This window comes from Sander vitreus, chromosome 9 (genome assembly GCF_031162955.1).
Source record: "Sander vitreus isolate 19-12246 chromosome 9, sanVit1, whole genome shotgun sequence".
Taxonomy (NCBI): domain Eukaryota; kingdom Metazoa; phylum Chordata; class Actinopteri; order Perciformes; family Percidae; genus Sander; species Sander vitreus.
This window is the reverse complement of record NC_135863.1, coordinates 31,196,633-31,210,878: the sequence shown is the minus strand read 5'-3', so window position 1 is coordinate 31,210,878 and position 14,246 is coordinate 31,196,633. Positions and strand designations below refer to the sequence as shown.

Here is a 14,246-nt window from a genome sequence, read left to right as displayed (position 1 = left end):
CCTGTACGGACAACGCCGGCTCACAAAACACGCCTCCCCAGATGCTCCACAGCGAGAGTGTCTCACTTCCATGGTGACGAATCCAAACTGGAGATCATCGGCGCTCTTTTCAAACCCTTTACCGCGGAAACATTAACTCACGAGTTGTTGATTATTTAACTTTAACGGAGAACAAAATGTAATGTCACAAGTAAGGTAGTGCAAGTTATTGGACCAAGAGAGACATTAATGTCGGTGATGTAGAACCAAGTTGACGTTACTCAGGTTAGCTGTCAAGAAAGCAGTGTCCTTTTAAGCAAGGTAAGTTGAGGCAAACTGAGATTTAACGCTAGCTAACTAAGCTAGCTAGTTAATTGGTTATGGTTAGCCAAACGGTGCTCGTTAATGCTACCTTTTTATCGCTCCAGGTAGCTCAGTAGTTAAACATACATAATGCTATTATTGGCTTAGCTATTAGCCTGTAAGCTAACGTTAGCAACGTTGTTAGCCAACGTTAAATAACGTCAACCAGCTAGCTGTAGGTTAGCAAACCTAACAGTAAGCTAGCCACTGTAACTTTACGTCAGCCTCTTAACCCAACGCACGTCTTAACAATTTACGTTTGTTTAGTTCACGTTACTTCTTTATTGAGCTACCTTACTAGCTAAGTTAATGTAACCGTTGCTGTGTCGTGTAATGGTAACTTAACTAGCTAGTGCCACATCAGATCACAGCCATGAACAACAGCGCAGAGAGGAAATTCGTCAATTTGAGGAAGCGTCTGGATCAGCTGGGCTACCGACACCCACTGGGAATAGAGTCACTGCCACTAGTGGAGAAACTATTCAGGTGAAACCTTTAATCCTTCTGCACCTGCTCTCCTTTCATCTCAGCCAGCCAGTCAATTAAGAGTTGAGGAGACGTAGTTCAGACAGGTCTTCCTCTGTGTTACAGTGACCTGATCCATACAACAGAAAGCCTGCGCAATGCCAAACTGTCAGCAGGGAAAACTGAGAAAGAAAGTCGAAACGTTGATGCTCTCCTGGAGCCATACAGGGCAGAGAATGCCAGGGTGGTCAGGGAGAACAATGAGTTGCATCTTGAACTTCTCAAGCTGAAGGAGGAGAAGGATCGTGTCAGCAGAGGTAAGCTGTGATAACCAGTCCCTGTCTTGGTAGAAGCATACTTATTCACTCACTGACACTGATGAGAGTTACTCCTTAGGTATTGAATGACAAGGCATTTTTTGATACTTTTAGAGGCAATTCATTCGGTGGCTAAAAATGAGAATTCGGTACCCAGCCCTATACTTGACCCACACACACACACAAAATGTTCATTAAATGATCAATTAATTAAAATCATGTCTTGTTTTAGAACTCAAGGCCCACGTCAGAAAACTGGACCACGAGACATCGGACCTAAAGTTTTTAAATAATCAGTATGTGCACAAAGTTCGCTGCTTGGAGAAAGATAGCAAGGCTAAAGCTGAGCGCATCCAACAGCTGCAGGAGAAGAACATGCAAGCTGTGGTGCAGACACCAGGTAATGCCACGGGTCTGACCTAAGCTCTATGATAACACACCGAAAGTGACATGTGACTTTGGTAGATTTTAAAGAACACCCAAAAATCCAATGTTAAACCATAGCTGAAGAATTGGATCTTCCTTTCCTCTCACACACACGCACTTTCACAGGTGGAAAGAAGCGCAGCATCCCCTTCAGACGTCAGAGAATGCAGATTGATGAGCTCATACCTTCCTCCTCTACGTCAACTTATCCTGTGTCGCAGCCTGATGATCCGTATATAGCTGACCTACTCCAACTGGCAGACGGAAGGTTTGTTTTCTTTTGTGACAAATAAACTGTATTAATGAGAGGTGGTAACTAGAGCTGTAATCGGGCCTTAAAAGTTAGCCCCGACAAAGGCCCGAGCCCGACAAGTACATTTTGATTGACAGCTTTTTAAAAGCCCGAACCCGTTTACAGCCCGACATTATTCAAATGTGCACACGCACACAGCTCTTTTGCCTTTTCCAAGAATGAGTAATTTATATATTTTTTAACATGTATTCATGACTAATGTAGGCTATAGGCCACTTGGAAGTTGGAAAAAGAAATAAAATAAGTCCTCCAGAGGCCAGCCTCCGTTTCACCTCCTCAGTATCCATTTTCGCACTAACTGAAACGCATCATTTACCGCGCAACTCGGAGCACGAGCCCATGTAAAATGATAGAAATTAAGACCGAACCCATCGGGTTCGAGCAAAGAACTGCAGCTCTAGTGGTAACTACTCGACAGATGTGTTGGTTGAAGATGCTTGCATTTGCATCGCTGCTTCTGCGACTGTCTGACTCGCTTTCATTTTTATTTGTAGAATTCAAGAGCTACAGGAAGACATCGTAAAAGTCAAACTAGACCTGGAAAATGCTCAAGAATGTATAAAACACTTGAATACACAGGTAAGAAATCAATTAACTAGAAGTAATACTGTGACATGTTAAATGTTATTAAAGATGTGACGAGATGTTGCTTCATTTTCTGAACGCTTCTTTTAGGTGGAGGAGCGGGACAAAGAGGTCGAGCGGATGAATCGTGCTCTTCACGGAGGACGGCCTTACGATGTCATCTCCCTCGAAGCTCAGAACATCAGCAACGAGAAAGTGATCTCCCATCTTAACCTTCAGGCAAGTCACATGGGATGTTTACCAACAGAGTGGCCAGCTTGGTCTTGAGCCCAGTTCCTCTGGAAGAATCAAGCGATCTGCATGGTTTCTAGTAGCTAGTGCTGGAATGTAACTAAGTACATTTACTCATGTACTTAAGTTCCAATTTGAGGTACTTTACCACTTGAGTCTTTTCTTTTCATGCCACTTTCTACTTCTACTCCGCTACATTTCAGAGAGAAATATTGTACTTTTTACTCCACAACATTCATCTGACAGCTTTAGTTACTTTACACATTAATAAAATGACTTTACAAAGTCATATTTTACACACAAAACACATGGAATATGATGTTTTATTATAAATGAAACTACCCAACAATATAACGGCCTACAGGTACAGCTGAAATGATTAGACCATTAAACACTTAACATGTAACGGAGTATTTTTAAAGTGTGGTATTAGTACTCGTACTTAAGGGAAGGATCTGAATACTTCTTGCACCACTGCTAGTTGCCATGCTCCTGTATTTTGACCCCTAGCTGCTGCTTTGTGTTCTACAGATTGAATACCTACAGGAGGCCAACAGGACACTGGATCAGAAGGTAGCCGGACTGCAGCAGAAGAAGAAGGATGCCTCCACCGAAGTCGCCAATCTTTCTTTAAAGAACCTGGAACTGTGTGAAGAGCTGACGCACATAGACGACCTCGCGAAGCGGCTGGAGATGGACAAGGAGCACGTGTTGGAAACTGCTGACATGGAACTGCAAGAAACGAAAGTAAGAATACGAGAAAGCAGGAAGAAGTTGCCTGCGTGAAAGGCAACACAGTTTGAAGTAGTACAGTGAAAACAAACCTTAAACCTGAAATCTTTTTTTCTCAACAGAAAGAAATTCAAAGGCAACAGAAAATTATTGAAGACTTGGAGAACATTATAACACAAATAAGAAGGGTATGTACAGTAAATGCTCAGTATTTTTCCTTTTATTGGAATACTACAGACTTGTTGTACTGTATATAACTGACATTCATCGGTGAACATTAGCTGTTGTGTCTTGCACAAATCTGTCCTGTGTTATAATTACACAAGCGAAAAACATAATCTGTTGGAAATGACATGCATTCAGGAGCAATCTGAAGGTGATTTTGAAAAAGACCGTCTCAGAGACCATCTGGTGGAGCTCAAAGAGCAGAATGAGAAAATGGAGGGACTTGTGAATTTCCTGGAGGAGGAGAAAATCAGGCTGCAGGACAAAATGGAGAAAATGATGGCTGCTGGTAAGCAACTGTTGAAAACCTATTCTTGTAGCAGCTTTACATTGTTGACATTAGTGTATTACTGACTCGTTGCTGTTTCCTAGACAAAAGCCTGGTGCTAGAGTTGGAGGCCATTCGGGCTAAACACGGGGTTTGTGGAAGGGAACGCTCCCCATCGCGGCTGGATGCATTCGTCAAGAGTCTAGAGGAGGAGAGGGATCACTATCGCCACGAGGCCGAGCGCTACAAAAGAGCCAGAGGGGCTGGTGGCCACGATTCAAGCCCCATTCGTAGTCCAAGCAGGGGCAGGAGTCCGCCCAAAGGGAGGGTAAGTGACGACTAGCATTGGGTACCGAAACCCGGTTGCACTATGGAACCGGTTCCTACGCAACCGGTAGGAATCAGACCGGATTAGAACGCAAATTTCCATTCCTCATTTCGGTTCCACTTAATGTGTCGACTGAAATATTTTACCTCTGTCGCTCCGAAACACGTAAACGTAAAAAATATCACATTTTCTCTGTAGTCTACCGTTAGCTAGCTACCGTAAATGTAGGCTACTTTTCCCTCTGGGCTCACCAAAATGGACGTAAAAGCATATTACGGCTACCACATCTATAAAAGAGCCTTTCTTTGACGTCATTTTCCAGTTTTTCAAGAATCGGTTTAGGACTCAGAATCGGTTTAAAAGTACCGGTTTGGCGCCGGAATCGTAAAAATCCAAACGATACCTAACCCTAGTGAAGCAAAGAATTATCATGGTTACGATTTTAACAGATTTTTTTTAGATGATCCTCATTGGGGCTATGCGATCACAAAAACAGATACATGGAGAAAAGTGATTATATGGCACGTCATTACATTTTGCAAGTAAACTCTTATTTTGTCTTGTGTTCTGAATGAGAAAAAAAGTTCAAATGGGAAAAGTATTAATTCCACAGTTCAAGGGGGTTTCACTGTTGAATTGTTTTACGGTTTTGTTCTTTTATTTAGTAATTGCAACATCTTTCCAAAAGTCAATGAGTAATCGTGTTAAATAGTCGTGATTTCAATATTGACCAAAATAGTCGTGATTAGAATTGTTTCCATAATGGAGCAGCCCTAATCCTCATACAACTGTTGCAAAAAAGTTTATAATGGCCTCTAATTTTCAGGGAGGTGTTGCCGAGCCAGAAGTGCTTCGATTAGTGAAGGAAAGAGATGAGCTTCGGGCTGCTCTGCTGGACTTTGAGAAGCACATGGAGGACATCCAGAACAACGTGAAGGCTCTCAGCTCTGAGAGAGACCATTTCAAAACGCTGTTTAAACAAGTGAGTTCTAGAAACTTTATTTCCGCCAGGTGGAAACTTCAGATTTTTACACTTTTAAGGGAACAAATGTTTTTCTTTCACTCAGGCTCAAGAGGACTTAAAGCTGGCCCGGGACTCGGATATGACCTCAGAGCTCACGAAACTGAAGGAGGAGATCAAACAGGCTGACGTCAGTATGCAGCAGATGGCCGCTGAAAGAGACACACTGATGGAGAGATTAAAGGTTAGTTCCTCTCATTGTGTACGTTATTATTAGTGAGGCTGTGACCGAGGCCGTTATTGATTATATCCGTCAGTGTTTAGTTTTAGTTAGCATGCTGACTGTAATAATGTCAATATGATGAGTCCTTTCTCGAGTTTAGCATATTTTTTATTTGCTAAAATCTAGAGCTGCAATGAATAGTCAATAAATCAATAATTTTTTCACGCAACAATTCAATGTGAATATTGCCTGGTTTTCTATTACAGCTGAGTAATAATTGAGTATCGTTGTTTTTTTTTTGGGACAAAACGAGAAGACATCATCTTGTTTTTGTGTGTTATTTTTTTTCCCATATTTTAAATGGCTAATCCGTTAATTGAAAACATAATCTGCAGATCAATTGATAAAGAAAATAATCATTGGTTGCAGCGTTACTTGAATCTGTCTCTTGAATTAGAAACCACATTGGTATATTGTAAACCTGGAATATGTTTGAGCCTAACACACACACAAACGTTTTGCAGGTCGCCCAGACTTCAGCTCTCGCAGACAGACAGGGAGAGGAGAGGAGGATTCTTGACCTGGAGAATGCCGTTAAGAGTGTAAGCCTAATGGATGTAAAACAAATGTGCTCACAATGTCTGACCCAGGACACCGTAAATATGTAATGATCACCACTGTAACTTTGATCCTAAAATGGTATTTGTGTTGCTGTGTCTTTTTTGTGTGTGTTTGGGGTGTAGTTGGAGCGGGAGAGACTGGACCTGCGGTCACAGGTGTGTCTGCTGAAGGAGAACAGGGCGGCCGTGGAGGAGGAGCTGAAGGTCCGCTGTGCTGCTCTGGTGAACAATGCAGAGGAGGTTTCGCATCAGAGGGCTGAGTCTAATGCTCTCAGGTTGGTGTGGAAAAAATGTCAAATAAAATGTTCAAAAATGAATAATAAGACTATGAAACAATGGTGTGTAATGTCTATCTGCAGTATCCACTTACACTGCTGGGCCTTTGGCCCCATTATTCTACCGCCAAAAGGTGTGTTAGGGCTCCTGCACGCTGGTTGCGTGGCGGCTGCGTGGCGTTTTCTATGTCTTTGCACACCAGAAACATGTCTGACGAGGCGCTGCTGCTGCTAGCCTTGTCTGTACGCATGTATGTTTCCCATTGATAAAATGAAATAATAACGTGTTCTTCAGCTTTATTTTGTCACTATTTTTTTGTTAAACATAAATTATATACTGATTTGATTACAGCAAAGACAACGTTGGCAGTATTGACGGCAAAATAAGCTACAGAATATTTCGTTCTGTGGGTGCAATATTTGAAAATCGTTAAAATGTTTTAATTACATTTATATCTGCATTTATGTCAAAACCTAGAGACTTTCAAACATCAAAAGGTCATTTATTAAATGTATCTGTGTCAAAATGACACAAACATCTTTTTGTATTCTAGTTAGCCTGGAAACGCTTCCAACACGCTTGCGTGTCGCGTGAAAAATAGGCGTCAGTCCCATTTCTAGCATGCACGCGTGTCACGCAGGCAGTTTGCAAGCTCTAACCTGTTAACGTGGGAGCCGAAATAAAAACGGACACGCCACGCCACGCAGCTGACACGCTCACGCCACGCAGGCAGTGTGCAGGAGGCCTTAGTCATATTCTGAACTGAAAATGATCAGAGGTTGTCATCTGTCTGCAGGCTGCTGCAGGAGCAGATGGAGCAGTCACTGTCTGATACCCAACACAGGCTGTCTGTGAAGATGAATGAGCTGCATGCTGCCCGGGAGCAGATTGAGAAACTGGAAGAGACAATAGGTAAATATTTGTGTATTTTATGAGGTTCAGGATGGACTGCCACAGTTGGTGTTGTATTGTTGTTGTTCTTCTGTGTGGTTTTTTTTTCCTGCCACTGTTTGCTTGATTTTTGTTTTGTCTGACAGGGGAGCTGAGTCAGAAGGGCTCCAAGCACAAGGAGGAAGTGGCTGTTCTTCAGAAGTCCATCTCTGCTTTGGATAGAGAGAAAGATGCTCTGCAAGACGAGGTGGATCTAAAGACTGAAAAACTGGTTGTTGTTCAGGAGGAGCTGTCTAGAAAGGTAGCCACGACCAACAAACCTCATACGATTACAGTCTTTGTTAAAGGATATAGGTTCAAATGTTTCAAGTCTGTCTAAAAACAATACTCACATGCCCTTATGTGCATTTAAAATATTGGCTTCTGGAATCATACCTCCTCTTCATACTAGCCATGAAAAACTACCCTCCTAAAGCAGTTCCAAAGTACAGTAAGTAAGGGACGAGATTCACAGACATCTTTAGTTAATATGAGGCCTCAGCAGGTGTCGGATGTCAAATCAAGTCGGCTATCTTTAGTTAGAGCATTTTTAGTACAAAATTCACCCAGGGAATTTTGAGCTAAAAATGACCCCAACCTGGGAAGAAATCCACTTGGTTTGATTAATTTAGACTTGATTTTAAAATCAAATAAACATTCGTGTTTTTGCATGGACCAAGGACTGGATTTGGTCCCCCTGTCACTTGTATTGGAGGACATTGAGGGATCTCTTCACAGCCAGTATGGACGGGAGGAGTGATTTACAAAGACTAGTAACTCCTTCAATGCACATATAGACAAGTAAGTATTGCATTAAGATCATCATCATTTAACTTCTTCCTACTCCTTTTTGAACATGGGAAACCTTATTTAAATCATTTACAATCATTTTGGAAGATTGTGCTGAAATGTACATTTTACTACTTTTACTTTACCATGTTCAAAATAAACTAAACTGAATGAATTTGAAAGGGATGAGTTGTTCTAAGAGCATTGATGAGGCATAATTATTTGGTATTTACACAGGAACAGACCCTTAAAGATGTGAGAGTCACAGTCACAAACATGGACAACTCACTAGCGTGAGTATTGTGCTCTCAAAGTTCTGCGTTGGTTTTTAACACAACTAAATGTCAATGAAAGTCTCCAACAAGAAATCACGAGCCCCACCCCCCCCCCATCAATAAGCTGCTGTGTTAATATGTGATCCTTGCAGTCAGCTGCAGGGGGCGTTAAACAGCCGCGAGAGGGAGATAACCAGCCTGAGGAGGCAGCTGGATGCTTGTCAGGAGGAGCTGGCTGGACTCAGGAGAGACAAAGAAATCACAATCCGAGAGAACCGGAGGCTGCAAGATGACCTGGCTACAATGACCAGAGAGAACCAAGTGTGTAATAAATAGTCTGAAGTTGTTTCTTCTGTGTCATTTTGGAAGGAAACAACGCAGAAATAACAGCAGCATCCGTTGTGTTTATGCAGGCGGTTCATGTGGATATGGAGGAGGCGTTGCATGAGAGGGATGAGCTGAAGTTGAGGGTCCACTCTTACATTTCTGAAGTGTCAAGAATAGAGAAACTGATGGCCACAAAGGCAAGAGAAAACTATTCTTCTCTATATAGTAGCTACTGTCATGCTATACACCCTCTCCTGTTCGCCAGCTGACTGCTAGGTGTTGACCCACAGGAGCAGGAGAACAGGGACTTGCTGGAGCGTTTCAGGATGGTCCACTCTGGGGTGGAGGAGCGGGAGCAGAGGTTGCAGCAGGCTGAAGGCCTCAATAACTCGATCCGCATGGAGTTGCTCTCTTCAGACTCGGAACGCAGAAACCTTCGGGATACTGTCGGCCACCAGGGGAGAGAAATCCAACAGGTGAGATCTGGGATGGAATAAGCAGCTGAGACATCTAGGGTAAGGGAATTGTTGAAATTCAAGACTCACCCAGTAACTTGTCTAGGGACATTTTTTGTAACTTGTCTAGGAAATTGATTTTCCAAACGCTAATGTTACCAAGCACACTGACAACATAATGAGATGTATCTCTCAAGGCTCAACTGAGGTAATTAAGAACTTATGGAGATTGATTTCTCAAGAAAAAAACTGAAAATGTAACTATCTTTTAAAATGACTGAGGGTTTAACAATCCTGCCTGATGAAGTTGAGGTTTAACCCCGCCACAGACCAAACGACTAAAGCTGCAGACACACAGACCAGATGGCCGACCCTCGGCAGAAAAGGCAGTTGGGCTGATCAGGTTCCCCGAGTTGGTCAAAAAAGTGCCTCGGAACACACCAAAGCGACGAGACGTAATATGTCACCATAACAGCAGGTGGCGCTAATCTGTATTGCCAAAAATGAAAACCCGCAGCTGATTGGATCAACGCATCACGTGGGTCTGGTTTCTCCGGAAATTCAAAGCCAGCCTGTCATGGCGGCTTGTTCAGAATACGATCTCATATGGTACTAAAATAGTTCACTGAAACGTGTTTCTGAAATTATTTAAAGCGAGAAATAGACCGTGCAATTGCTGAATCTGTCTTCATTTCAGATCGACAAAGGTCAGTTTAAAAGATTTTCGTTAGATTTTGAGAGACTCTAGTCACGCTCATTCCGCTCCCTGTTTCCGGGTTAGCACTCCACCAATCAGATGGGTCATTTGAGTCCGGCAGTGCCCGCCCCGCCGATTATACGTGTCAAATCGGCCAAAATGAAGGCCGGCGGCCCCTCGGACAGACAACGGCACGGAACACACCGAACAGACTCAAGTCACTGACCTCGCCAGACTGTCCAACGGCCGATTATCGGCTCTGTGTGTCCGTGCCTTTAAGCAGACCAATTTGGACAGCATGGTAAACACAGACCAAATCAGAGTGGTTTCAAACCCACAGAGGGTAGAATGTGGGAGCGGGTTATTCAAAATGAGTGGTACAAATGGGTTTGGTATACTGTAAAAGAGATGACATCTAATGAATGTATAGTTTGTGCTGAAGCCCCAATGTAATATAGACTGTAAAAAGAGTGTAATGAAGGTAATTCTAAACCCATATTAGGAGCATCCAGAATTTTGTGGCATCCAATGTTGGTTAATTTATGGTTCTCAAACCATTCTTTACATACCGTGAATCGTGCGCAGATTTTCAACATCTCAAAATGAGGCCTGCATGTCAAGATCTACTAGAATTGTAGAAGTAGTATGCTACAATGTGAGATTGTACTGGACAGTAAAACATTCAGAGGTGTTAGTGTTAATTTTCACCCTGCTGTTTCCCAAGCATCTGCAGGCCCTGCAGGCTTATGAGGCCCAGGTATCGTCGCTGGTGCGTGGGATGTCCCGACTAGAGGAGGAGCTACACAAAGCACAGGAGGAGAAGGCTGCGCTCCTCGCGGATCTGACATCCGTCAGGGAGCTGTGTGTCAAACTGGACTCTGGCAAGGAGCTCACTGCACGCCAGCTCACCTCCAGGAGCATGGACCTAGAGAGGGTGAGGCCTGCTCTGGCTTTAAAGTGCTCATATTCTGCTTTTTGGCGTTTTCCCTTTCCTTTATAGTGTTATATATCTTTTTTTGTGCATGTTATAGGTTTACAAAGTGAAAAAGCCAAAAGTCCACCCCAAAGGGTCTTACCATCTCCAACAGAAAACACTGTTCACAAACTGCTCCAAACAGCTCTATTGTAGTCCAGCCTTTACTTCAGAGACAAACGTGGTCACTTTGGAACACACGTTATAATGCTCGCCTAGCTGCTAGCATGGCACGCCCTCATACTCTGCTTCTGACTGGCTAGTAGTCCTTACCTAGCTACTGTCAGGGCACGCCCTCATACTCTGCTTCTGACTGGCTAGTAGTCCTTACCTAGCTACTGTCAGGGCACGCCCTCATACTCTGCTTCTGACTGGCTAGTAGTCCTTACCTAGCTACTGAGCATGTGCGACTCCCAACAAAGATGGAACAGAAGTGAGATGTCTCACTCTGTAGCTAAAACAGAGAGCTCAACACACAGGGTGAAAAGAGGAGCTGCAGCAATGTGCAGTACAACAAAAATATGGTGTTTTTTTATAAATTAAACCATGTAAACCTATTCAGATATAACCTTTTAATACAATTATGAACCTGAATGAGCATAATGTGAGCACTTTAAGGCTGCGTTCAGACCAGGAAACAGCATTTCGGCGACTTTCCGCAGGGTTGTGCGTACAGGAGTGTCACTGAAAGGGCTCATTTGTGGGACGTCCTGTTGTGTTCTTTAACCCGCCCTAATGTAGCACAAGTAAACTTTATACTTCACAGTTATTGTTTTCTGTCGCATCGTTTATAGATCTCGATGTTTCCGACCGCACTTGAACGCAGCTTCCTTTCACAGAGAAAGAAAAGAGACGGACGGACTGGGCTGTTCAGTGCTTGTGTTTGGTGTTTAAAACTTTCTTGTGGCAGCGATAGAGGCAGTGATGTTTCCCGTTTACTGTACGGGACTCTCACACTGCCTCAAAACCAACAGACAAGTCTGATTGCAGGTTACATGATTGGCCACCGCAGCGTGACGTGGGGTTGCGTTTCTCCAAAAAATTTAGTCGGCCTCAACTTTTCAGCCTAAACGCACTACCTCCATTCAAAATGTTTGGAAAGACCTGTGGTTTCGATGCACCGTCTGATGGCTGATCCAGGCAGTGTGAACACAGGCTTCTTTTTCCTTAACTTCGCTGTGAACTGGTTGCAGCCAGCTGTAGGTCATATTGTGAATATAGGCGAGCAGCAGCAGTTATTCATGCTTTCTGTAAATAAAGTCTGAATGTTTTCTAGGTGACAGGAGAACTGGAGGATGTTCGGTCAGAGGCAGAGCTACTTAAGAAACAACTGGCCAGTGAGAGGCTGACCGTCCGTAACCTCGAGACACTTCTTTCCACCAATCGGCACAAAGAGTTCCAAACCCACCTGACAGCCAGTGAGAGAGAGTCAGAGCTGAAGGTCCTACGTGATAGGCTGACCCTGGCTGACAGCAAAACGTAAACAAAACCAGTTCAATATGTTGGCTTGAACTGCAAGACTTACATAAATGCCTTCTTTTTTTTTTGTTCAAATGATTTGATTATGATTTGTTTGCGTGTGTAAATACACTCAGTGCGGAGCATGCCAGGGAGGTGTCGCAGCTCCGCGGCAAAGTCTCTCAGCTGCAGACGGAGATGGACGTTCTAAAAAGACAGTTGATCACTGAGCGCTTTGAACGGTGAGTGGACTTTTTAACTCTTGCTGGGGGGCACAGAAATCAATGAATGCAGTGGAACCAAAGATGGAAGTTTGCCACAAGTTAGGTCTGTTCCGTATATTACGGTAGTTTTTCACTTGGCTAAAAGACATGTTCACGTTTTGATCTTTTGAAGAAGCATATCATCAGGATGTTGGAGAAGTTACTGAAAATGTCCCATTTACTGTGCAACCAATGACAATCTTTTTTTCTTATGACTCAAACAACTTAATTGATTATCAGAGTTGTTACAGTAATCTACAAGTGTCTAATTGTCTCTCTGTCCTCAGTGAAAGGGCAGTTCAGGAGATGCGCAGACAGGGTGTGTCGTTCTCTTCCCTGCAGACTTCGTCGTCCCTCGACATCTCCTCCAGTTCTCATCACACCTCCCCAGAACGCTCCATCTTACGAGCTCTGAACCGCTCCACTGACAAGTCAGCAGACAAGTAAGGCTTTGGACATGAAAATGATGCAGCTATTTTGAGGGCTTCAGATTTTCAATCCAGGATTTTAGCTGGTTATTTGTTTTTGTATATGTATATACACACACAGTCATGTGAACAAATTAGGACACCCATGCTAAAGTTGACTAAAAAGAGGAATAAAAAAAATCATCTTTAGGAAATTGATCTGAATGCCTTAATTAAAAAAATGAGGAAAAATCCAACCTTTTAAGGACACCAATTTTCTTTGTGAATTAACAATGTATCATAAATAAATAAATGTTTTTCCTTAAAATACAGGGGGCATAAGTCACACACACATCACATACCCTTCACCATACCTAGAGATTGGCATGGTTTTATTTCAGTTAGCCTAATAGCTGGTTTGATTTGCATTGAGAGATGATCTTATGGAAAGTACCCCATGCCAATCTCTAGGTATGGTGAAGGGTATGTGATGATGTGGGGGGGGGGGGCTATTTTAATTCCAAAGGCCAAGGGAACTTTATCAGGATCATAGTATCCTGGATCCATGAAATAACTGGCCTTTAAAAATAAACATCTGCCTGCCTCTATGGGGATTTAACATAGGGGTGTACTGACTTATGCCCCCTGTCTTTTAAGGAAGAACATTTATTTATTTACGATACATTATTAATTCACAAAGAAAATTGGTGTCCTTAAAGATTGGATTTTTGTCAGGTGTGTGTATATGTATGTATGTATGTATGTATGTATGTGTGTATGTTAAACAGGAAGTACAGCTTTTGGATAAAACCAAAAATGATGAAAAAATAATCCCTCTTCCTTATTTCACCAAAAACTTCAAATCTTTTTTCTCTCTTTTCAGAAGTGTGAGCTTCAGGGATTAACGACCAGAGAGCCAGACAAAAAAAAAGGATTTGATGAGTGAGTCAGAAACCACTAGAAGCCGGTACTTGAAGTTTCGAGTCCACACATGAATTGTACAAAAATCTGCCAAAGTCCTGGCATTAATTAGCCTGTAGCATACCTTAGTGCAACCTTATGTACCTGTCCAGCCTCAGGCACTCACTTACTACAACCAATGATAGTGCTAACATTCAAACAAAATAATTTCTTTTATATCCAAATTCACATTGTCTCCACTAACATAACTGGATGCAAAGTGTCCTCTCTCTCAGTCAGTACGTTAGTCGTTGATAAAATTAGGATGCAGCTTTGAGAAAGGAATTTGTCTCTCAGCAACTATAACCTCATACATGTAGCAAAAGAAGTATTCGTTCAACCCTGTGGTTATGTGTATGTTTTATGTTCGTGTTTTTTTTTTAATGTTTAAATTATTAAA

General features: G+C 42.6%; 1 protein-coding gene across 4 annotated transcripts; it reads left to right on the top strand.

The window, feature by feature from the left end:
- The first annotated feature begins 55 nt into the window (after positions 1-55).
- On the top strand, positions 56-14,219 carry cep135 (centrosomal protein 135). 4 transcript variants are annotated; one of them, XM_078259696.1, is made up of 26 exons: positions 56-300; positions 707-828; positions 934-1,124; positions 1,357-1,524; positions 1,677-1,818; positions 2,358-2,442; positions 2,539-2,667; positions 3,211-3,426; positions 3,534-3,599; positions 3,775-3,925; positions 4,009-4,232; positions 5,059-5,214; positions 5,300-5,437; positions 5,941-6,018; positions 6,160-6,311; positions 7,109-7,224; positions 7,350-7,504; positions 8,269-8,324; positions 8,459-8,627; positions 8,720-8,830; positions 8,924-9,109; positions 10,510-10,719; positions 12,035-12,237; positions 12,354-12,458; positions 12,767-12,922; positions 13,770-14,219. In XM_078259696.1, the coding sequence occupies exons 2-26, from the start codon at positions 716-718 to the stop codon at positions 13,789-13,791; spliced, it is 3,498 nt and encodes a 1,165-aa protein (XP_078115822.1). In that variant the 5' UTR covers positions 56-300; positions 707-715; the 3' UTR covers positions 13,792-14,219. The 4 variants fall into 4 exon arrangements, with proteins under 4 accessions (XP_078115822.1, XP_078115823.1, XP_078115824.1 ...); XM_078259697.1 differs by having other exon boundaries at positions 692-828; XM_078259698.1 differs by lacking the exon at positions 13,770-14,219 and having other exon boundaries at positions 56-828; positions 12,767-12,926.
- Positions 14,220-14,246: the final 27 nt, after the last annotated feature.